We start from the raw sequence: 26259 nt of genomic DNA, 5'->3' as shown, positions 1-26259 counted from the left end.
ATTCAACAAGAAATAGATGCATAAGTAATACTTTTTTCACGTACTCTTTCCAAAATTTAATACCCGTGTCTCTTTTCAATAAAGGGAACATCAGAGACGGGATGGAGTTGGTGCCTGTTTCAAAACTTGATCAGACGATTTGATTTCTATTTACTTTATTATAAATCTTCCGGAAGTAACACAATTCTGCATGATGTGATGAATACGTGTGACAGTGATGAGAGGGAAAGAGATCAAAAATGACTAAAATAAAAAGTATTCCCCTCTCCTTAATTTATTGTTTGTAATAATTCTGACCACTATGCACTAGTTGTTCAATGATTCATTTGCACCTTGACAGTCGTTAAGAACTAGTTTTGAAGTTAACGAATAACATATTTTTAATCCTTCTAATCGACAATTACCATAGTTTTTTCATAAACTAGCTGAAGTTTATGTAAAATTTATCATTTCACTTTACTATCATCTTCTCTACCATTTTTAAACTGATTGGTTCAATTTCTCATTAGATGATTTTTATTAAAACTTTCAGTGATGTTGGTTTTTGCTGATGGAAGCATAGAAGGTATCTGATATGCATAGAAGGATATTTGATTCGTTAAAATTCTCCAGTTCTGATTTTCCATGTGTGCTGAATAGCTGAATCCATTTCTAAGGATTTCCGAAGAATATCTGTCACAGTGTATCTGTGTGCTACCCATCTTTTTTCATCATGTAACTTAAATTTTGGAAAAGTCAACAATCACATTTTAAAGCTTTCATTTTCAAAAACTTTTGGAGGGATGACGTTCGCATCTCTATTCTCCTTAATATCACTATAAATCATATAAAACTGCATTTTTCAAACTACAATTTTCAAATTTTCTCAGGGGAGAGCCCCGGGATCCCTCTTTACCTCTGACACAATCAGAAATAATTCACAATTGCATACTTGGAGTTTGAAGAAGTTTGAAAATTTATCAGGGGATGACTCCAAATCTCTTCCTCCTGTAACATCACCATAGATCGTCTAAATCCAAGTTTTTCAACTAACAATCTTGAAAATTTGCGAGGGGAGAGCCCTCGGACCCCCCCCCCCCTTTCATAATCAAATATAACGTACGATTGTGTTTTGGGAACCTAAATTTGGGTAAAAATTATCGGGAGAGGATATATTGGAGGGATATACTTCCTCTCCAACTTAAAATATAGTCCAAAACTGCGTTTTTATGTCTTCAATTTCGAAAAAATGTCAGGAGAGAGCCCTCCGACACCCCCTATTTCTGATTGAATATTCTCCTTACAATTACATTTATATTGCTAGTACTAAGCTTCAGTAAAATGAGTATCCCTGCTAAACCAGAAGCTAAATCTCTCTCTGCACATTAGAACATGCGTTTGAAACAATTAAGGGGCCGCCAAATGCGTACATCCCCCTCCCCCAGTTTTTTGACCTAGCAATGGCCCTGATCACGATCTATCAAAACTGCGTTTTTACATAAAGCTACAAGTTCGAAAATTTAATTGGAGCGCCACTCTCCCTTCCCCCACTCTCGTAAACATCATTGAAGATCGTCTCAAATTTCATTTTCAGGGCTTCAATTTCGAGAAAATTCCGGGAGAGAAACTCTTTTTCTTAACATCACAAAGGTCGGCTACAATTGTAATTTTAGAGGATCAATTTCAGAAAACTGCCTGTCCCCTAACCATAGATAGCCTAAAATAGGGTTTTTAAGACTTTTATCGCGAAATTTTTCTGGGGGTGAGCCCCTGAATCTCTTTTTTCCCTAACATTACCAAAGATAGTCAAAAACTGCATTTTAGAACTACAATTTTGAAAACTTATCGAAGGAGAGCCCCCGAACCCGCACCTTTCCCTAATAAACGGTAATCTATCTACAATTGCGTTTTTGAAGTTTCAATATTGAAAAATTACTTTTAAGAGGCCATCGAACCTTTTATCCCCCCCCCCCCCAACATCACCAGAGATTGTCTAAAACTGGTTTTAAAACTACAATTTCGAAAATTTTCCGGGGGAGACACCTCCGGACCCCCTACCTAGGTGGCTATTATATTTCCGTTTCAAGGTTCATATTGCATATTTCTAGTAATGACTCCATCCCTAAACAGACAGTTGAATCCACTCTCCCTGTAATTATTCATACTTTTGAAAAAAAAAAAAGATACAGCAAAACTCAGGGATCTAAAAAAACTTGTTACTCAAGGTCCACGTTGTAAATTTTGGGAAGGCGAGGCGGAACAATCCAACAATATTTAAGTTCAAATGGTATTTGTTAGCTCTCTCCCCCCCCTCCTCCCGTGAATTCGACAGGAAATTAAGCACTTTAAAAACTTATGTTTAACCTGATTCGAAGGCGAGAAAATTTTGGGGAGGAGGGGGAATTTGCGCCATTGAGCTTGGGGGTGATGGGCACCCCTGCGGTGGTTAACATATGAAATTGATTATACTGGGTGTGCAGAATAGTTTTTGTTTTAAATTCAGTTTTAAATCCAACATTCCTGTAGTTAATTACAATTTTTGAAAGAAAAAGTTGATGTTTTAGAACCATGCCTTTTGTGCTGACAATTGCTGGAATATAGTCACTGACATTGCTCCATCTGATTTTCTTTTGTTCTAATTGCACATTTTTCTCAAGAATCAATTAATTTTTATCTATCTTGAAATTGAAAAATTGTACTTAATGGCAAAAGGTTGTTGATAGTGAGAGTAATTGCATATTGAATTTAAAAAAAACTTGTTAAAATTTTATTTGTTTTGAAAAAAATGACTTTACTTTCCTTTCCCCCAAGTATTAAGTAGTAAACAGCAAAAAAAAAAAAAAAAAAAAAAAAAAAAAAAAAAAAAGAGAGAGAGAGAGAAGAAAATAATTCATTCTGATGATTGCCTCCTTCCCCCACATAATTACATACTTTTTGAAACTTATTAAATAAGACTATTTTTAATTTTGTTATTTTTTAAACTATATTTTACAATAAGTATAGAAATTTTTTTCATTACTTTGTTTCTTTGGTTACATTTTGCAATTTATCTTTACTTTAATTTTCATGTATTTGTTTATTTCAACTTTCTTTTTCAGACGTATGATTTCACAGCTGATGACTTAAAAGATCTTGGTGAAATAGGCCGAGGAGCTTTTGGAACAGTTAACAAAATGATACATAAGATGAGTGGAACAATAATGGCTGTTAAGGTGCATGGATTTTATTTTCTATGTTATATGTTACATATATTTTGTCCTATTAAAATTTATTAACCAATAGCATTATTTTCAGAGGATTAGGTCAACTGTTGATGAAAAAGAGCAGAAACAACTATTGATGGATTTAGAAGTAGTAATGAAGAGTAATGACTGTATATACATAGTTCAATTTTTCGGTGCAATATTTAAAGAAGTGAGTAAATATCAATTAAAATTATGTAAGCATGATGTTTTCAATTTAATTCATTTCAGTCAAGGGATTATTTTTTACAAAATTTCATTTCACACAAAAAAAAAAAAGAAAGTACAAACATCAGTATATTTTGCCCGGTCTATTTGAAACTCCATGACTGAATAGATGAGAGCAAAGTCTATAGCAATAGCCTGACTAGCTCCCACCATTCAGAAAGAAACTATATTTAAAGCCTGTTTATAACGTAAGATAATAATAAAAAAATTAATATATAATCATCCAAAGAACACATAAACGCAACACAAATAATGCCAAAAAGTATGTCGAAATCCATAACATATAATCAAAGTACACTTTAAATATGCTATTTTATCCTAAATCATTTGCAGTAGAGCTGAGTATAATTTTTTTTAGGTTTTGATGATGTCATGGACAGTTGGGCATAATATAAAAGTGTCCGAGATAACCTGAAAGTTTCAAATTTTTAGTTGATCACCAGTGGTGGTAGTCACTTTTTGTTTAGTAGGACTTTTTTATCCAATCAATTTATCGAGGTTTTTTACTTTTACTAAGTGTAATTTCATTTATTTGCATTTCTCCCCCCCCCCCCTCTCCCCAAGGTACGTTCAAATCCCATGACACTTGACCTGCTTGAGAGCTTGCTAATGCTACTTTTTGAGGAAGTAGAGTTGGAGAGTGAAACAAATAATGACTTTTCTTATTCTTTGGCAATTGGCCGGTTGGGTTTAGAACAGTGGCTATTGAGTACTTTAGTACTCGACGCAAAATTATGCCATTGAGTGCCTAGTGGCGAGTGATTATTTTCAGGTCTATTCGAAGGCTTGCCAATCAATTTTCATTTAATGTCAGTTTTTAGTTCAATATCTATTGTTTATTTATTTTTGGATATTAAAATATTTGAATCTGCGCTGTTATTAATTATGTACTTAAACTAACATTTGCAACTATACTGAGTGATAAACCGTAGTTAGCATTTAGTTCTAGTTAATTAAATGTGATAATAACTATCTATGCTTTCTCTGGGTGCACAAAATAGAGTAGTAGGTTGACATGTGAAATTTTTATGTTCTGTTTTATGGTTCTGTCAGATTTTGCCATTTCTTTGCAGATAATTTTCTTTTTTTAAATATTTTTCACAGATTTAAATTTAATCGGAATAAAATACAAAATATATCTATCAAAGCTTTATGCAATACTTAGTGCTCCACATATGCCTTGCATGTTCTAAGCTTCATCCAAATTAAGCTGATTTAAATTGACAAACTCTGAGTGAAATTTGATTTTTTTTGTTGTTTTTCTCAATACTGTTTGTTTTATCCTTTTTTAACTGCAATATTTGATTTTCAAATTGAATTTGGCAGGGTGATTGTTGGATTTGTATGGAATTGATGGATACGTCTTTAGATAAATTCTACAAGATAGTTCATGAAAAGCTCAATCAGAGCATACCCGAATCCTTCCTTGGTAAAGTAACTATGGCTGTGAGTATTTCTCTAACATCTTTTTATGTTTTATGTCACATACAAAAAGTTTTCATCATTTATTTTACAATTAGCTGCGTCGCCCAAGGTATACCTGGAAAATAAAAGTTATGTCAAGTGATGCCTGTTCAAAACTCAGGCTTGAACAAAAAGAAAAGAAAAAATCAGTAAAGCTTTGCGGCAGTTTGCGGAAAAATAACCAAAAAGTAAACATTTTAAATCCCCCGATTTCAGGAAAAGCCTTCAAAACAAAATCAAGAATTTTACTTCTTCATATTCGAGAAAGAAAATGGCAACATATCTTTTCGTCTGAATGATTTTCTTCACGCTATAAATTTTAATAAAAGCACTGTTGCGGAAAGTTGAGATGAAGCACTGAAAAATAATTTAAATGGAGGAAAGCAATCTAAAAATAGGGATTTTGTCGAAATTTAAGTGTCCTAATTGATAGTTTTTAATTGATATCTCCACTAATTATTATCGGAGGATTATGTTAAATAGCCAAACATGAAGATGGGAAGTTTACAAAATCATCGATACCTTGTTCGATGGTCAGTTCACTGTCGTTCGGGAAAAGAAGCTTGGACATACATTGATACATACGTACATACGCTCAGTTTTTAATTATATAAGATTTTAAAAATTAAGTTGTTGCAGACTTATACATGGGTGATTGTGTTCCATTAAATACTAGAATTTTGCTTTTGTCCCGTTTTAGTTTTTTTTTATTAATTCAAAACTAGGATAGTAATTTAAAGGTTGCATAGCTGTTGCATATGTCTGTCTTGTAATATAGTGTTTTCCATTTTTGAAACAATGATAAATAGTTGTCCTTGATGAAAACTGCATTTGAAAGAAGCTTTTTTCTATTTTAACTGATAAAGTAGCCCCCCGCTCCCTCCAGTTTCTTCAAACGGCAAGATTTAGTATCTCAAATTACAAAATTTTGAATTTCACGTAAACCTCTTATTTAATATTTTCTCTTTTTAAACCTATATTTTTGCTTGGTGTGCCCATAAAATAAATTCTGACAACTGTAAAAATATTTCCAAGCACCACCAGAGAGAGAGAGAGAGAGAGAGGAAGAAATGTTTTTTAAATTTGTTTGAATATTAATATAATTTATTCACAATTTTTCTGTGAAATTTCATGATAAGTTTAAAATTAAATCTGGTACTTTTAGCTAATTTTTTTGAACAGGATAATTTTTAACTTAAAATATTTTTTGAATAATAATGTCACAAAGCAAATTTTAATTATTTTGATATTCTTGATTATGTTACTCTGCAAGATGCAGCAATTACTAGCATTGCTATTTTAATTTTCTTACTGAATGAATTTTTAAAATTAGAAATTTTTGATTGCACTCAAAAACTAAAATTTCTTACCTTTATAAGTTGCTATACTTACCAGTTTTAAATACCATTTTTCATTATATTTTTTGAATAATAATGTCACAAAGCAAATTTTAATTATTTTGATTTTCTTGATTATGTTACTCACCAATTACTAGCATTGCTACTTTAATTTTCTTTTTATGCTTAAAATGTGTTAATTTTTATTCATTTACTATTTTTAGACATTGAAAGCATTAAATTACTTAAAGGAAAAGCTAAATATAATCCATAGAGGTAAGACATTTTAAATTTTAATTTGTTACTACAATTTTCTTCCAATTTCTGTGTGTATTGTCTCTACATTTACTGAGTTAGCATATGTATCAGTGAGTTATCATTCCATTCAAAGGCTCTTATTATTTTACTTGTCATCTTCACAATGCCTGTAGCAGATAGTGTTTGCAAGTTAAACAGCTGAATGGGAGTAAAATCTTTCGAAACAAGATTACTGGTGGCCATAGATTCCAAAATGATTCTGGATGGAATAAGTGACACACTGAAAACATTTTTGTGGCAGTTGAAATTATTGCAGTTTCTGTGTATGATGTTGATGTATGATGCATTTTTCATTCAATTTTTATTTTATGTTGCAAGTGATGAATTTTTGTAAGAAATGATGAGCTTTGACACCTTAGTCTTTAAGTGTCTAAGTTCTCTTCTCACATGAGTTTCTTTTTTCCCCTTGACTGTACTTGCTAATTTCCATAGTATTTAAAATTATTATTTACAGCAGACTCATTTTACGCGGGTTTATCTTACGCAGTTTAAAATTTGCACCTTAATTTTATTTTACGTGGATGAGTTTTGATTTTGCGTGGATGCGGCAATACAAACAGATAAAATTTTCCCCACTTTCAAAATCCAATTCCTGAGATTGCAGATTACACGTAATAAACTGCATTTTGGCGTTCTACTAATCAAGCTTGGGCTACTAGAGACATTTTATGCGAATGGTTCCAGAGCTCTCTCCTGAAGTAAAGTTGTTGAACTCACCCAATTCAGAACTAACTGGAGAAAGAGCTTTTAGAAGTAACAAAGGAAGACAAAACCATTCTCATTGAAAATTTTCAGCCATTCCTTGACATTGGTAAATGATTTTTCTGATTTGTTAGTGAAAGAAGATCTCGCAATAAGAAGTGGGGCGAGTGACCACGAATGCGTCAATGCTCTGCAAATAACTTCAGAGAAAATTTTTTAATAACTGCCAAAAGACTATCACAATCAGCTCCTTTTTATAAACGCTAAGTAAATTAATGTTTTCTCTATGCATGCTGTGCATATGTATCGATATAAGTACACATTAAACTTTAGTCATCTCTATAATTAAGTAATTTTTTTATCTATGGAACCTTACCCGTATTTTCAGACTACTATTAAGTTTTAATTTACGCAGCATTTCCGTGGAGTGTAACACCCCTTGTAAAACGTAACACCCCTTGTAAAACGATGGTCTACTGTATATAGATATGCATTTATCTTACTGTGATGGAATGGTATAATAAGATTGGGGAAACATAGGGAATTTCCCTCCGAATTTATTAGCAACCCATACTCCATATTTTTTCTCACATTTTTTTAAATAAATATTTCTATAACGAGCAAGTAATGTTTTATTTGAAAAACATTTTATCAAATGTACAAAAGCAGTGTGCATATCTGTATGAACAGGCGTTGAAAAGCCAGCCTGAAGCATGCATGTGAAGTGAACTGAATTTTTGCCACTTGTATCGTATGTGACATCGTAGAAGTTGAGTTGTTCAGTCAGAATGTTTGCACAAATCTGGACATGAATAAATAAATAATTGTCCAGACTTGATTTATTTTAGGTAATATATGGTATGAATATAAAAAAGGTCAAAATATTACTTTTGCATCAAATTAGCCACAGGAGATGGAACTCTACTTTTAAACAGGTGTAAGCTGCAGCTTATCTTCAGAAAATATGTTACATATCTCTACATATTAAATATTATCATTAAGTTTCAAGAAAAATTTGATTTATTTTGCACCTTTGAATTTCTTGTTTTCACAATTTAAAACCTAAATTTGTTGTCAATTTTCAGATGTCAAACCTAGCAACATTCTCTTGGATAGAAGAGGAAATATAAAGTTATGTGATTTTGGTATCAGTGGTCAGCTGGTAGATTCAATTGCTAAAACGAGAGATGCTGGATGTCGACCGTACATGGCTGTAAGTTTATTTTTTAACCGGAGACCTCCTTTTTTCCCATCTGTGAAATAATTGTATGCTTGCAATATGTAATAAGCACTTATGCCTTATTTTCATACTCAAATTGAAGTGCGATTAAAGCATGTATGGAATTGATGTTTTCTGATTGAGGAAAGAAAAGATTTATACAAGAAAAAACAAGAAAAAAAAATCAATTTGTTTCTGACAAATTCAAATTTTTGTATCAAGATTTGCCGTCGGGATTTAAAAAGCTTCCCCCCCCCCTTTGAAGTTCTATGCTTTGTTTATAATTGATTACTACTTGTTTCTTGATATTATAGGTTTACACAAATTTCAGACTATCTTTTCAGATTTTTTAATCATAATAAATTAAATGTCGTATGAAAAGAACTCCTATAAATTATAATACAGTAAAATCCCTCCTAATGGACACCCCTCTTGTGCTGACAATTTTTAATTCCTCGATTCTAAGCAGGGTTGGCCGGATTGGACCCAATTGGGTTGGACCCAATGGGTTTTTTTGAAAAAAACCCATTTAAAAAAACCCATTATTTAGCCCACTTTTGGGTTTTTAAAATTTTCATAGAAGTTTTTTAAAAATTAATTAATTTAAATACTTTTACAATTTAAACTTTTTTATTTGTTCTTACCACAGACAATGGACATAAAAAATGAATTTTGAACTTTAATCTTATCGGCATTAAAAAATATTTCAAAGATTTTAAATAAACATGTATTTAACTTTTTTTCTTCAACTGGTCAATAAATAACTCAAATTATCATGACTAAGTTATGTCACGTCTGGTTTTCTCAATATTTGTAGATTGTACAGAGGAAACTACTCTAGCTATAACGCTTTCATGTGAATTATTTTCTGCAAACCAACACGTCACAAATCTCGAATAAACAAGGTATATTTTTTAGAAATTAACAGGTTTTACAAACGGTCGGACAGAAAACAGAATAGGATGTACAGTGTTTTCATTATCTTACGAAAAAGTTTAATATTTCTTACTCTGTACACAGAAATAGAAAAACAGGCAACATAAAATTCAAAGAAATGTCTTGATTAAACTGGAATTCAGTAAAAAGGGATTTAAACTACTTGAGGTTTTACAGCAGTTTTGCATGACAAAATGAAATACAATAAAGTTAAATGCAAAAAAAAAAAAAAAAAAAAATGCAGTAATTAAAAATGAACAATGGATTTTATCGCTCAAGAAGTAACTTTGCCCTAACTGTTTTAAAACCCGGGTTTTTGCCAACCCTGATTCTAAGGCAAATAACATTATTAAACCCCTGTCCTGTGGATACCGCTCTATTGCAGACAAAAAAATTGTCCCGTTAGTATCTGCATTAAAGGGGTTTTACTGTATCTTACAAAGTTATAACATAATACCTGAAACAATCATCACAAAATGAATTAATCATGCAACTTTTGTAATATTAAATAAAAAATACTGTTAAAAGTTGAAATATAAAAAAAAGAAAGAAAAAAGCCCTTATTTAATTTGAAGTCGACTAAAAATTAAAAACATACCAAATAAGTTTATTTAAAAATTTTAGAAATTCTTAAGTTTGTAATGATTTGAAGTAATTGATTTGAAGAATATTTGTAGTTACCATATTTAAGTGTACTAAGTGTCAAAAAATATTCTAAATATGTACAGGAAGAATGAAAATATATTCTGAGTGATTTCATATCAATTTTTTTTGATGTGAAATTTTGTTGAAATATACATTAATCATTCTTAGATACTGTATCTTTGCATTTAATAATATTCCAAAAGTATATAGGTAAAAATGAGGATAAAAAATGTATTTTAAATTGATTAAAATATATTTGGTATATGAACAGGCATATCATTTAAGAGGTCAAGAGAGTAGTTGCCCCCCAATCCCCCTCCTAGCCTTGAGATTTTTAATGTTTGTCATATAAATTTGGGTGTGGTTTTTATTGTTTCTCTAATAGTACAGTAAAATTAGGCCAAAAAATGGCCAAACCCAAACATCCAAAAAAAAAAAAAGAAGGTGAAACCTGTTGCAAATTACTTCTTACCCTTCCAGCAAGAAGGGGTAAAAAGTCCCAGCACTTTGTGCGTCGGGTTTTGGGGGGAAGGGGGGGGGGACAAAATAATCCTCTATTTAAATAAAAATAATTTCTATTACTTAAAAAAAATTCTCAAACCTCGCAGAAACCACTCTATAGTAGTAAAATAATAAACTCTCACATAAAAAAATTCTAATTAACAGAGGTGCACAGGCGGGGGGGGGGAATGGGGGGAGGAGGTTCATGGAGCAGCTTTGCGTCATTGGAATTTTTAAGGCAGTTTTTTCAAGGGTTTTTCTTTCTTTTTTGAGGGCTTTTATTCTGGATGGATACTCCGTCACACTTAAGGGGTGCGCCATTGCTTTTTTTTGGGGGGGGGGGACCGTGAATTTACATTCTAAAATCAACTATTGCAGTGAAGTTCACGAAAAATTTCCCCTGATTTAAACTTTTCCGAAGTACAAAATGCTACACAATGATATGGTAATGTCAGAATAATTATTCTAAAAGATCTAAGCGAGCTCAGTAACCAAATTATTTGTGACTGGAGTTATTAAACTGTTTAGAGCGCTATAAAACAAAATTCCTGTGCAGCATAAAAAAAGTCCGAATTGACCGAAGTTTCCCTACTTCTTCTTGATTAACAAACTTCAACTATTCTACAATCTTTTGCCATCACCGTAAGGGAGGACAAACCGAAATTGCCAATAGTGAGACGGGCAATGCTGCAATTCTGCACCCTTTAAGTCGGTGGGGGTTCTCATTTGCAAACAACGAGCTACCTCTCTTTTACGCAGCTGGTTATGCGAATTATGCTAAATATGCGAACATATACTTGCAACACTATCTCAAACTTTTGAGTACATTATGCGATAAAAAAAATTTGATCACATCAAACATCAGCTAAAACATCAGCTATCCAACGATTTAACGCAGTGACAAATTCAGGTGGTCTAGAACCTGTAGTGATTCAACGATAGAACAAGTCTTAATGAGAGCAATGAGCAATACAACAATAGAATGCTAAATATTTATACCTTTTTTTCTCCCAGTTTGAAAATCACAATCCGTTTCTAAAGCCCCCAGATGCTCGCTGATGATACGGTGAGTTGGATGAGACCTTTATAACGTTCAGGTAGTAACATCAAAGGATATTGGAGGCAAACAATTTTGTGGCATTTCTTTGTAAAGGAGGTAAACAGTTATGTTTTTAGCTTCTGTTACGAGAGTAGTTACTATCTGTAAAGATGTGTAAGCCCAGAACATCTTTTACACCGAATGGTATGAACAGTAAAGATGGAATAACAAATTGTTAAAAACTTCTGGTACCAGTTATGCGCTGATCCTCCATCAGTATTCGATGAATCTGGTTTCAGAAGGAAATAAATCTTGTATTGTTAAAGTGCTATTATCTGAAGCAAAAGGTTCATCCACCATCACAGAACGAACAGTTGGTGTCATATATGAGGCAGTGAGAAACAAAGGGATGTAAGTGGACATTTTCAGGTTTTGAATAAAACGCGTTTAAAGGTAAGATCCTAGATAGGCTTTCATTGATTTTCTTTTCTAAATTATGCTGTATAGAAGAAACTACCAGATCTACTAGTACCATCTCTTGCCTCAAGATAGAGGAGAGGTTCACCAACCATTTGTACTGGTTATCTCCAAATTTTTAATTTTGCCACTTGCATTCCTTTGCTTCTAACTGCCTCGTATGTAATAGATGGAAGATACCTGCTTGATCATATTTTTGGTAATGATCTGTAAGCTTCAAGGAAATATGCCAGCAATGCAGTGTACAGGTAATTTGTAAGCATGGGAAAGCTAGTGTCATTTTTGATGGGTGTAAAGAAAGCACCACAGAAATATAATCTGCGTCCTATTACAACAGCCAAGCCTTCTGCTCTAGAAGACTTTCTGTGTCTCAAATCTTGTGCTTGCTCTGAGGAGTTCATTGGATATAGTGAATGTTTGAAAAGTCTGAAAATGGACTGAAGTGCTCAATTATATGCACAAACTGTGTTAGACATAGCTGCAGCAATAACGATTTTGCTGAGGATCTAGATTCCAAAAAACATCTTGATAACGAATACTTTTTGTTACATAGGAGAAATCATTTGAAAGCAAAAAACAGTTCAGCGTAATTTTTCTGGCCATTTAATCAAATGTGCACCATTAGAGGGGGGGAAGGATAATATTTTAGTATGTAATTTCGTTTTGGGAGTTGAGCTACTGTTCTTATGAGGTGGACAGTCCTGATTTAATGCATTTTTGATTTGCATGAAATAATACTTCTACTTGAAATAAAAGAGGGGGGGGGGTGAGGATTTATTTTATTTGGCGGAGGGGGGTGCTGTATCTTTGAGAAGAGGTGCACCATCGATCTTGGAAGATGGACACACTCGATTTCTAACTTTAACTTAGCATAAAATAATGTTTCCATATGAAATGTATGGAGGGGGGTTCGGGGGTACTGCTTCGTTTTACGGGGATAGGGGGGCTCTGTAGCATTGGTGGGTTATGTCATCCCTCTTGGGGGTCAAACACCTTTAATTTCATGCTTTTAAATTTAGTGTGACATAATATTCTCACTTTAAATTTACTCTAAAAATTCTGGAAAAATACCCAAAACAGCAATTTTTAGATGCCCCCCATTCAAAAACCCGACGCACAATGGGGTCGGACTTTTTACCTGTTCTTATTGGGAGGGTAATAAACAATTTGCACCAGGTTTAGCTTTTTTTTTTTTTGGATGTTTGGGTCCGACCCCTATTTTTACTGTACTATAATTTCAATTTGTCTAAACTTTCTGTCAAGTAGGTTTGCTTTGAAATTTGATGTTTGAATATTAAAAACTTGAATTTGTATTGAAAAAAAAAAAAAGCAAAAAATATTTTCTACTTTTGATTTATGTAATATTATAAAATTATTTTCCAACCAGGGTATTACTTTAAACTGTGACTTAAAAGTACTGTTGTAAGTTTTCTCTTTAATACAAAAAAAATATTTTTAAATTCTTCGTTCATAGCAAAAACTTTTAGGTTTTATTTATTTTATTTATAATGCTTTATATATCAGTTACTGTCAAAATTAATGCTTGCTTCCGTAATATTGTTTGCTGTAACATACATATTCAAACCAAAAAGTTACTTGGTATTGTTAAAGTTTCAAGAATAGTGAGAAGTGTTTCCTAGGTAGATAACGTTACCAATGAAATATATATTTTTTCTTCTCTCTAGGTTTTTATTTTTTGTGTATTGAAACAAAAGTTTCCCAATAAAATTGTTTGATTACTTTTATAATATAGAAAAAAATTAATGATTTTTAATTTTCTTACAGCCTGAAAGAATTGATCCAGGTAGAGCTAGAGGATATGATGTGCGATCTGATGTGTGGAGCTTGGGAATAACACTGGCAAGTTCTTAAAAACAAACTAGAAACATTATTATTTTTTCCAATATTACATGCTAATTTAGTTTTCCAGAGTTGGGAAATTGCATGGATAAAATAGGATATATCATCATAACTTTAAAGTAACCTGAAAATTTTTCATTTTAAGCTTTAAAGAAACTTTTAAATGTTTAAATTGAGACAGGATTAGTTATTTTCAATGTTTTATAATTTTTATAGATATTTTTATGTGTAAAACTAGTTTTCAAAGTAGTTATAACCAACAGCTAGCCTTTTTTGAGTACGTTGGCAAACTATTGAATTTGAAAAACGAGATTTTTCACCTTTATTAGTTTAGCATGGTGCCAATACATATTTTAAAAAGTCACATGTTATATTTTTATGTTAGTTTTAGGAAGTTTAATCTTTTTCCAGGAAAAAGCCATTTATTGCATGTATCTTTCAATTGAGATTTTGTCTTTTTTATCCTTTGTCACAGTTATATTGGAATAACACAATTTTTTTTTTTTTTAAATTTTAGTTTGAAGTGTCCACTGGTAGGTTTCCTTATCCTAAATGGAACAGTGTTTTTGAGCAGCTAACACAGGTTGTTCAAGGTGATCCACCTCAAATAAGTCCTAATGAAAATGGAAATAGATTTACATTGGAATTTGTAAATTTTGTCAATACATGGTAAGATTTACATTTTTTAAATTTTAGTTTTTAAGACATTTAACACTTTAATATAATTAAAAGAAAAAGCTCTCCACCAATATAATTTGAAGGGGAAAAAAAAAAAAAAAACGCGATCGAGTGAAGCCGTGAAAGTTTAAGCACGATGTGGCGAGGGGGCACAAAACTGGTGTGCTTTTAAATGCAATGGGAATGCAAGATGGAAAACAATTTGAAAATTTAATTTGCTGATGTGTTTAAAATGCAGAAATAGAGCTTTTTTACTACACAGCTTATTGTTTACTTCTGAAAAGTTGAGCAGTTTATAGAGAATGGCATTATTTGAACTGGCAGTTTGAAAGTATTCTATTGTAGTATGTATATGAAGAAAATGTATCAGTTTTATGTTTTATTTAATGACATTTATGTTATTTTGTTTTTCATTTTCTCCTGAAATTTAAAATGACAGAACTTTTTAAAAAATACTAAGCACTTATCATAAGGCACTCAAAAGGATAAAACAACTTTTCTGGATCAGAAAGAACAATTTAAGTATTCCTGTAGTTTTCAATTATTCTAAGAAAAAGACTTCACAAACGAAGAAAAGTGCTGCACAAGTCATGTAGAGAATGTTTTATCATTATCTAGCTTCCAATTATAAATTTGAGTGTTGAAGCATGCATATTCATCTTAACGGGAAAGTTCAGTTTGAAATGACTTGAGCACACTTTTCTTCATTCGTCAAGTCTTTTTCTTGGAATAATTGAAAACTACAGGAATACTTAAATTGTCCTTTCTGATCCAACAAAGTTATTTTATCCTTTTGAGTGCATTATGATAAGTGCTTAATATATATTTTTTAAAATTCCATTATTTTAAAGTTTTTCATTTTCAAACAAAATTTTATTTTAGATTTGCATTGCTTTTAACGTTAAGTTGTACCTTAAGAGTAAACAAATCATTTAGAGAAATTCCAAAGTCTCTTAGTGGTCTAGTTACTGAGATGTACGCAAAAGAATGGTTCACAGCATATAAGTTATTTGTGATGAAGATCCTAGTATGTCTCTTTACTTTGCTCCGTTATCGATTATTAGCATAGATGAGGCTAAAAACCAAAAGAAAGAAATGTCAGTGAATAAATTTCATTTTTGCTCCAGAGAAGCCTTGATTCAAAATTTTCATTATGATTATTATTAGCATTACATTTGCAAGGCAACAAAATTTGTAACAGTGGCGTTTAGATTTAAACATTTAATGGGGAAATTACATGAAATTTGCTATTTTCCATCCTAACCAAAATAATAATTTTATTTCAGAATTTTAATTTTTCAGCGTTAAGTTGTACTTTAAGATTAAGCAAATTATTTAGTGAAATTCAGAAGTCTCTAAGTGATCCAGTTGCTGAAATATAAGCAAAAGCCGGCCTCAGATTACTCCGTGACAATCAGGCCAAATATAGTAAAAGTGCTTAAAAAAAAAAATTCATACTGAAAATGTACAAGATTTTTGAAGCACCATATCAGCATAACGATCATTGTCACGAAAAAGTACAGGAGGGAAAAATCAATGCATTGTACTTAGTGCAATGGGAAAAATTTTCTGATCCTTTTGCCCTTTTTAAAATGGTTATCAACCCTGTCATATTAAAATTGTGTGTGTGTGTGGGGGGGGGGGGGTGCAAAGTAATATTTTTGTTGTTCATTCTTTTTCTTTTTTGCTAAAAAACTTTTCCTGCATGAATATGTTAAAATTACCCATGAGAAGGGAACATTAAAAAACAATCTTTTTCTCCAAATTTGTTCTGCCTTGTCTGTATTGTATTTCATTCTTCAACCACAGAGTTTATGCTCTTAATGTCTTCCTTTTTAAGAATATGTAATTACTACTTTTTTTTTCAGAAACAATTAAATTACATAAAGTTTTTCTTTTCTTCATTGTTTTAGCTGTTGAAGATACAAAAAGTTAAAAAACAAGTTGTTTATGCTCTTAAGAGTTTTAACTGCTTGTGTAATAAAAGTATTAACTTGTGTGTTTTTACATTACATAACTGCAATGGTGGGAGACAGTTGGGATGACTTCTGAAAACCAGTTAATTCTCAAGTACAAATGCAAAGAAAGTGTCAGAAAAAGAGTAAAAACTTCAGAATTTAATGCATAGTTGCTTTAGTTATTTTTTTTTTAAATGAGAAATACTATGACATTTTTCAAATACTGATTTATGTTATAAGTTACTTTTTTCTGCGAAAATGAATGAGTGGAAGCAGAAAATGTGGATATGCACAGCACCCCCAGAAACGATTTCAAAGGAAATTAAACACCTTAGCACTTCTACAGTTAGTGCTCCTAGTGAGAAAAATATGATGCTAAATAAAATCACAAAAAAAAAAACCTCTCTAAAAAACTTTTTTTTCTCTCTATTTTAGTTTAATCAAAGAAGAACAGCACCGGCCAAAATATAAAAAACTTTTGGTGAGTATTTTTATTTATGTTTTTGAAAATGTACCCTAATCTGTTCAAACATTCTTGTGGTACATAGAAAGAGAACTTGATTGCTATTTGAATGAAGGATAGTCAGTCAGACCTTGATATAAGGTCACTCGTTTATAAGGTCACCCTGCATATAATGTCACTTTTCTGAAGTCCTGGCTCACTGAATAGAAATTCTATGTTATGTCTTATCGGATATATTGTCAGGTCAAAATACATTAATCGCTTATAAGGTCACTTCTGTCTGATTTCTTTAAATGATTTCAGTGCTTAATTGATTACTTCCAAGAATTTTTTGCGATATACATTCCTAAAAAAAGTGAAAAGTTGTATTTTTATTAACATAGTATGCAGTGCACTGAATGCAGTAGAAAGTGACTATTACAACAGTGACACTAAAATATGAAGAAATAACGAGGGCACTCAGAGTGTACATATCACACTTTTTACCAGTCATGAGAAGCGGAGGAAAAATTTCAGCAAACAATTAGAAACCATTGGGCTTAAATTAAAGAAAAAACCAATTTGTCCAGTGTTAATGATAGTTTTAAGTGAGATAAGTTGCACATCAATTCTCTGCAGCTTTACTCTAAATAAAAGTTCTAAAAAAATATTTTTTCGAAATTTCTTATCGATTCCAAAAGTTTTAATTGGTTCAAATCTTCTAAACTATTATAACCTAATTTCTGATATTTTTGAACGTATTAAATTAAAAAAAGAATTAATGAATGTACATGTTTATTTATCAATAAATATACATGAATCAGTTATAAGGTAATCCGGCTTATAAGGTCAGTTTCGTGAAGTCCTAAGATGTGACCTTATATCAAGGTCCGACTGTATTTAGTTACAGCATACAGCATTAGTAGTTACCTTTAAAGCTTGACGAACCAGAAAGTGGGAAACAACATTCTCTTGATGCCTAATTTTTTTGGATAGTCAAGCATGTTAAACTTTAAACTTATTCAAAAACAGTTAATTTAATACAGATAAGCAGGTAGCAACTTTAGTGTTATTATTCCAAAATAAAAGCATTGATTAGCAAAAGTAGCAATCAGGAAAGCAAACTTCACCAGAGTTGCAATCACTTAAACAATACTAGTCAAACATTGCATTTGAAAAAAAAAAGAAGTCTCTCATATATGAGTATTACAATTATTGCTTTCGTCTTAAATTAGTTCATTGCACTTTATTATTAAAAAAAAATAATTTTTGCACTTTCAAAACAATGCATTTTCTAAAATGACAGCTCATAAAGAATGTTTAATCTTGTTACTATAAGTGAAGTTGTCTGGTTCAAAATTTGTCATGAAAAAGTACTGGAGGGAAAAATCAATACTTTGTACTTAGTACAATGGGAAATTTTTCCTGATCACTTTCACCTTTATAAAATGGTTTTCAATTCAAGGAGTAGTAAAATAAGATTAACGGATTAAATTATGGTAACCTGAGTTCTCTGGGTACTTGAAGGCCAAACATACAAGCTTTTACGGGGGAAAGGGGGAAGAAGCAAATTTTCACATTGTATATGTTTACACATATAACATTTTTTGAAAGTTTTTTGCGGATAAAAATGTAGCTTTTGAAAGTCATTTACAGAAAAAAGGAACATAAAAAGTTCCCTGTATGCTGATCCTTGCAGCATTTCAGGAATACCAAAAATAATTGGTAAGCTACAGTCACAGGGTGCAAGTATCTATTTCTAATGTACTGGTATGGTTTACTTTGAAGAAAAGGGAAGGTATATGATTTATTTTTACACATGAATTGGGAGGGGGGGGGCACACACGTAGAGGTTTTTTTGTTTCATAGAAAAATATAACCTTTTTTTGTTTTATTGTTTATTCATTCATGTAAATTCAGTGAAACATAAACACGTGCCAAAGCAAAAAAGCAGCAATGCCTAAATGCAGTTGAATAAATTTTTCAACCGTGCGAAAAATCTTGACATAACTGCAGATCTGTTTTTCGGAAAGTTTCAGTAGTGGGAAGAGCATTTTAAATGTACAAGAACTCTCAAAATGTCAGCATTGATTTATGAAATGACAACAAATAAAATAGATAAAAACTATGATAAAGCAGACTGCAAAATGCACTGTACTGCCCTCCTAAAGCCTAATGGCATATCTCAACTTTTTTTGCAATTGCATTTTTTCATTGCTAAGGAATGTTCGAGAGGTAACCCATATTTTTCCTTCACCTCAAGGCTGTATCTCAATTATAAACTGTAAAAAATCACTAACACAATTTGACGTATCTCAAAAATATTATTATTTCCTAAGCTAAAAAGCAGTCAATTTCCTTAGCATATAGTTCCTTAGTTAAAGTTATACCTTAAAAGTGTGTGCGAAATTCAATTTTATTAGTTGTCGATTTGCTGAAAATTACTCTCTCTTGAGATACACCCATTAGGCTTAGGAGGGCAGTATAGTCTCCATGTCATTAATTAGTCTACAAAATATACATACTTTATGAACCCTCAGTTCATAAACATTTATGGTTTTAATATATAAATCGATAGTTCTTTACATTCTTTCAGACAAAGACCTTTTTTGTTCCCAGAAACAAAAACTGGTTATTATTTTTGTCAGCTTTGTGAATTTTCCAAACGGATTATGTTTCTTTAAAATTAAACAAAGATGGTACTTACTAGTGCTGCAAACAAAATGTAATCAAAGAAATTATAACCTAATAAGAAATATGAAATATTTGTATTATAAAGAGCAATTTTCAGGAGCTAATCACAATTGTACTGCTAAAAATTATAATTACCTGAAGTTTAAATTTATTTCATTTCTGGACAGGTGTCAATTGCAACAAATTTACTGCTTCAATTGTTTATTTTTTCTCCTTTTGGTTATATTTTAGTCTACAAGCCATTGATAACTTACTGTTTGCTTTACGAGACTTAATAATTTTCTTTTTGTTTTAGGAGCATCCGTTTGTTCTTCGCTCAGAAAGAGAAACAGTAAATTTAGCAGAATATATAGGAAGTGTCCTTGACAGCTAGTTCCAAGAAAGTCTTCTAAATTGTAAAATAAACTTTAGTTTTTATATTCTATGCATTCGTATCTGCAAAGAAGTCACAGATGAGTTCAATCTCTCTGTTGAACCTGATAGTTATAAAAAAGAACTATTAATATTATTGCTCAGATAATGAAGGCAACCTACCAATCTACCTTTTGGTAATGAGCCTTAAAGCATTTGAAACAAGGTAGATTTCTTTGAAATTGATACTGAAAATTAAATGGAGCCATGAACTTTATAAAATAATGGCAAATCTATGAAACTATGTATTTATTATGAATTTCAGAATGATTATTAGGAATTCCTTCAAAATGTACAACATTAAATTTGGTATTACATATATCAACTTATAATTATTTTCTTCCTCATATTGAGTATGATTTTACAACCTTGATCTGCTTCCTCTAATTTTTATTATCCTTGTAATTTATTTTCTAGAGATGCACTAAATACCATATTTTACCAAATACCGAATATTTAGTTAAAATTTTTTAAATTGTAATATTTGAGTTTTATACCAATTTAAAACACAAAATGTTTTTCTCTTTTGTGAAACATAAATAAATTTTCATTTAACATTTTAAATTTATCTACATCAAGCATGGCTATTTATTTAAAATAAATAAAAAATAAAATAAATCATTCCAAAAGAAAAAAATGTCATAAATAAAGAATATTTCATGCAACCTGACAGAAAAAAACACAAATTGCTTAAAATATCATTACAAGTTATAATTTTTCAAAGGACTTTTTGCTATTTTAGTCTCTTCAGTAACTGATAAATAGTTATTTCATTAAAATTGAAGAATAAAATTCAAACATAGTCAGATATTTTAATTTTTGTCTTTATGTGAGAAGGATTATTATTATTAAACTTTTTAAATGTTACAATTAAAACTAATTGTAATTATTCAAACAAAATTTCATATGGTGTAAAACAGGGGTTTCCAACTTGTAAGCATTTGAGAACCACTGTTAAAAACAAAAACTCCGTGGTGGGCCGCAACATAACTATAGCCATAACCAAAATGCTTTTCGAGGAGGGAGGGGATACGAGACATCATAATGATATATATTACCAAATGAATGGGGAGAAGAATACAATTAAAAAAAAAAAAGTTCATTAGAAAAACAGATTGTCAACTTGCAACCATTGAAAACAATGTCCACCTAAAGCTCTGTCACTCAGAATCTCAACGATTTTGCATATAAAATGCAATTGAATTTTGGAATTTCATCTAATAGTCCATAAATGGCATTCATTAGTGGACAGTATTTGTAATCAGTATGGATTTTGTCAAAATCAATTTTTCTTGCTTACAAATATGAAATTTTACTCTACAAATTATTTTACCAAAAGGCTTTGCGGGCTGCAGAAATTGAGCTTGCAGGCTGCCAGTTGGGAAACCCTGGTGACTTAAGAAATTAAAATGCTGCAAAATTTAATATCCTAGTGTTTTCATTTTTTTAAAGCTCCATATTTTATATGTAAAATTTGCATTTAACATTGAGTAGTAATACATTGACTATATATTTATTACTACTTAACATTTTGAGTTTTTTCTTTCTAGTTACTGTGTCACATCTAAATTAATTAGTAATAATGAGGTTCATGTAATATGTCATAAAATTTATAAAAAATTGAAAAGCAACAATATTTAAATGTTCCTTCTGATTGCTTTCTCTTATATTAAAATTACTTCGAATATGATAAAATTAGTTAGAAACAATTTGATTTAATTTCGTGTTATGGTATTATATATTAACTTTTATTCATTATCTGAAAACATATATATTTTTTTACCAATTATTGACCATTGTTTACTATTTGGTGGCTGAATATTCGGTTTTTCTGCCGAATGTACAGTATACCAAATATCAACTAAATATTCGGTGCATTTCTAATTTTTATTATGTTCAAAAATTCAAAAGAATATACTTTTGTGCCAAAAGAAAGAAATTGACTAACGAAATTAATTAATTAAAAGCTGTAGAGATCTTCCCATATCTATATTTTCCCTTTTTGTAACTATGCTAATTAAATGTTATGTATGAGTAAAACGTTATGTATTTTGTAATTTTTAATTTTTTTTCTTCGCATCTTAGAAATCTCATTTTATATAAACCAGTTCATACTTTTTTAAAATGAAATTTGTGTTTTCAAATTGAATTTAAGTTAACTAACATCTTTTTGTATTTTTTTTTTTTTTAAAATGTGTTTTTATGTTAGATTGCTTCTGCATTTCAATAATTAATGTAATTGAACTGCTCAACAATGACATTGTATGTTTAAAAAAGTGTCAATATATGTATGAATTTGGCACACTAAACACAACTATAGAAAGCATAATAAAAAATTTCTTTTGCATTATATTTAATGTTTAAATATTACTGAAGAAAGATTATTTATTCATAATTATTTCAGTTAATAGATTGCTGTAATCACTAGCCCTGTCAAGTTTTTTTCCTTGGGGGGAGGGGGAACGATTTTTTCCATGTATACATACTACTACTAATGATGGTTGATAATATGGCTTAAAAGCAAAAGTTCTGCAGTTAATTGTGAAAAGCTCATCTAATCAAAAAATGTCTGAAATCTGAATCAAAGAGGCCTATTCCCAGCAAAATTCAAATTCTGTTGATATTTTATAAGAATGCCGACATAAGAAAATCAAGTTCAGAAATTAACATGAAAAAAAACTGACAAAAATTGAATCAAAACTAAATGTAGTTGTGGCTAAAGGCAAGCTTACTTTTGTTAAAGGACAATATTTAAAGAGTCCAATCGATGATTATAAAATAAGTATCTCTATTTGGAGCTGGCTGTAGCTTGAAGGAATAATCCTAATGAAACAAAAATTGGTTAAGAAGGGGAAAGAAGAATGGAATCATAATGAGAAAGTTGTATCTACGATCTCCAACAGGGGGCACTGCAATCTACAACAGATTGTGCTGCTAGTTCAAAAACTTTTAATCATTGGCAAAATCAAGAAACAGTCTTTTTTTTCTTGGTCTTTATTTCTCAATTTCATTCTTGGTTCTTATTTTGAGGAGTTATGGGTTAACAGGATTTGTAACCTGTTCGGTTATTACACAATGATTTCTGCACTCGTTGCAAACATTCATAGTTCCTCATATGCAGCAAAGACGGTGTCCTTCTGAGATTTTTTATGCAAGATGGAGCCCCACCTCATACTGGGAGAGAGAATAATGTACGAATTGTTATGGCAACATTTTACTAATAATCTATACTAATGTTATAAAGAGGGAGGGCAGATTTTTGTGTGTTTATATGTTCGAGGTAATCTCTGGAACCACTGCAGCTATATATTTGAAAAATTCATTCACCATATGAAAGGTGCATTCTTACTGAGTGACATAGACTATAAATTATGCATATATGTACTTATACTAATTTTTTAAACCAATAGTTTGTCTTCACTGCCAGTTTATGTTTTGTACAGATCTATTGTTATATACGTAAACGCATACGCTGATTGTCTCACACTTGTATTGATGAAATAGTTGAAGGTTCCCTATGAGCTGGAATGCTATGGAATAGAAACAGGTGAAAAAAATAATGACGATGGCGTAAGAACCGCCATAACCTATACATGTGTTTGAGGCTGCAGAGCATAAGGTACATAGCATTCTTTTAGCCTTGGACATCGCGAAACATTCAGACTCGCAGAATGTTAATGCATCAAAATATATTCGAATGAATTAAAACTGGGATTCGCTTCGAGCAAATTAATCTTTGAATTCAAGTAGTGCAGAGAGATGTATTAATCTGTAATTCTAAAAGCTGTGATTTTACATGCATTTCGGGCTAACCTTTGAGGTTTTTTATCTATATTAATATTATAAAGAAAGAGGGTTTATTTTGTATGTTTATATGTTCCGGATAAGATTAATACATGACTAAAACCTACAGAATGAGTATGCTTTCAATCAGGCAATTATATTAGTAATCGATCAGCAACTCGCCTATGATACCAGAATGCAAATTAATGTTTATTGGCATACCCAGTGAAACAGAAAAAAGTTTAATACATTTAACCAAAATCAACAGGCAGACTGAAGATGTGTTTGTAGTTTTTTTTAAAACTTAATTGCAGCAATTTTTCTTAGTGGTCGAAAAACTGACCATTCCAGATTTTTAAACTACTTTAAATGGCTCCTTCCAGAAAGACTCCGTACGTTTCATAAGAAAAAAATGGGCCATTTGGATAGCGTCTTCAAAAGGTCTGCCGCATAATGTATTATGGATGTTCGCTGAGCCACTGTTTGTATATAGAAGCCGTGGATTCTAAACTAACTGAAAGATTAAGACAACGTTGAGAGATCTGTCATCTTTGCATTTGCCAGTGATTCTTACTAAACCATTCCTGTGGTTCTCTTGATAAACGTGTGCAGATATACTTTAAGCCTGTTTAAAGTCGTTTCCTTTTTAGGATTCTACGATTTCTGTATTTTAAGAATATTTTTAAGAGCCCATATTCATTCTATTAAAATTAAAGGTGGTATTCCAATAACTTCGTTGCAAAACTTTAATGCAATGGAACTGGACCCCAAGTAAAATCAATATGAACTAATATGATTTACCGTATTATTCTTACTGGATCAACAGCAGGTCAGTCAGAAATATTTCTCGAAATCCCATGGTCCTTGCACATTTCCATTTCTAATATATATAATTGCAATTTCCAATGAAAATTTCTTATGCCATCACCATCATCAAAACTGAAGGTCATACGTACAATGTTACATATGGAAAGATTATATTGTTCACAGAGAAGTAAATGTTGGTCTCTCTTGATTAGGAAATGAAGTGAATCAATTTCTTTCAAAACCTCATAAAAACGAATCAAAAAGTGTATGTACAAGCATACCATAACCAAGATATTTTAAAACAAAAACATCTGCAGAATATTTATTTAAAACAGATAATTTTTTAAACCCAAACAAGTTCGGGACGGGCCCCTGTCAATGTAATAAACCAGTATTTTAATATGGTGGGACCTCAATAACCTGATATGACACTCTGAGGTTTTTGGCTCTGGAGGTACATAAATTTGTTATGTAGCATGGAAATGTTCCAAACCTCAATGACCCAAAAAAATCACATAGTACAGTTGAGAAACATCACTCCTGATGCATACATTCCACTGTTGAGCATGCTGTGCACTGCCTGGATTGTGTCCTCCAGCTGAATGGACATGTGAAACCTGTACTTGATTGGCATTGCCATGTGCAAGTTTAATCTAACTGTAACATTTTTCAGTAACTTAGGTATGCCATCTGGTTTTATTTTATAATTCTTTGTTCTTGTATTACTCATTTTGTGTTCAAAAGCGCCATCTGTCATGAATTGTTGTTAGTTATTATTCCATTCGTCTTCCCCCTTCCTAATTAGTAAGGGTACCAAGTTTTGTTTCATTTAGCTGAACCCATCAAGCTACAGAACACTCCAAATGGAAATACTTATATTTCATAACCACTCAGGATATATATATTTATATATATATGTATGAAAAGGCATGGATCCAGGATTTTAATTTGCCTTAGGGGAACCCAATTGAGTCTGAGAGGTTTTAGAAGGCCCTCATTTAAGCATTGTGAAGAGTTTGTTATCAATTTATTACACCCCCCCCCCCCATAATGCTTAATGAATATCCTGCATTTACCATAAATTATCAATCTTCACAATTACTATTGCAGTGGTCAACATCTACAATGTAGGAACATAATGTGTTATTTATTAATCTTTTCTATGAATTCTTTGTCAACTTTGTTTTTCTGCCCCTGCATTAACTTTTACAAAAAAGTCCTGTCTTTAAAAATATTGTGTAATTCCAGAACTGCCTGTTCATCTCGTTATTTTAAAGGGAACCGTAAAGTAATGTTTTTTCAAACAATTTTTTTAAAGTTTTTATTTTCAACCAACAATTTCATTATTTTGTTGGGGGCCCAGGGTAATTATTACCCTCGCTATCAACAGTCTTTTGCCATCTAGTATGCAAATTTTCAATCCCAAATAGATGGAAAGACTATTGATTTTTGGAGCAAAATACCTGAAAATATCATAGGTACAAGTCAAGTTTTTTAGTTTTGTCTCACAAAGTGTTTTAGTAGTCGAAGGAAGGGAAA

At 31.3% G+C, this 26259-nt stretch overlaps 1 protein-coding gene across 1 annotated transcript in view; it reads left to right on the top strand.

Moving 5' to 3' along the window:
* Nucleotides 1–20152, top strand: part of LOC129227034 (dual specificity mitogen-activated protein kinase kinase 4-like) — a 45497-nt gene extending 25345 nt beyond the window's left edge. The window contains exons 4-12 of the mRNA XM_054861669.1: nucleotides 3078–3191; nucleotides 3274–3393; nucleotides 4776–4895; nucleotides 6475–6526; nucleotides 8356–8483; nucleotides 13873–13947; nucleotides 14465–14616; nucleotides 17019–17064; nucleotides 20015–20152. Of these exons, the coding sequence (XP_054717644.1) occupies nucleotides 3078–3191; nucleotides 3274–3393; nucleotides 4776–4895; nucleotides 6475–6526; nucleotides 8356–8483; nucleotides 13873–13947; nucleotides 14465–14616; nucleotides 17019–17064; nucleotides 20015–20092 (885 nt within the window). The 3' untranslated portion in view covers nucleotides 20093–20152. The remainder of the gene's footprint in view (nucleotides 1–3077; nucleotides 3192–3273; nucleotides 3394–4775; nucleotides 4896–6474; nucleotides 6527–8355; nucleotides 8484–13872; nucleotides 13948–14464; nucleotides 14617–17018; nucleotides 17065–20014) is intronic.
* Nucleotides 20153–26259: the final 6107 nt, after the last annotated feature.

The sequence above is a fragment of the Uloborus diversus genome, chromosome 7 (genome assembly GCF_026930045.1).
Source record: "Uloborus diversus isolate 005 chromosome 7, Udiv.v.3.1, whole genome shotgun sequence".
Taxonomy (NCBI): Eukaryota; Metazoa; Arthropoda; class Arachnida; order Araneae; family Uloboridae; genus Uloborus; species Uloborus diversus.
The sequence above is the reverse complement of the archived record's forward strand: the minus strand, read 5'-3'. Positions and strand labels throughout refer to the sequence as shown.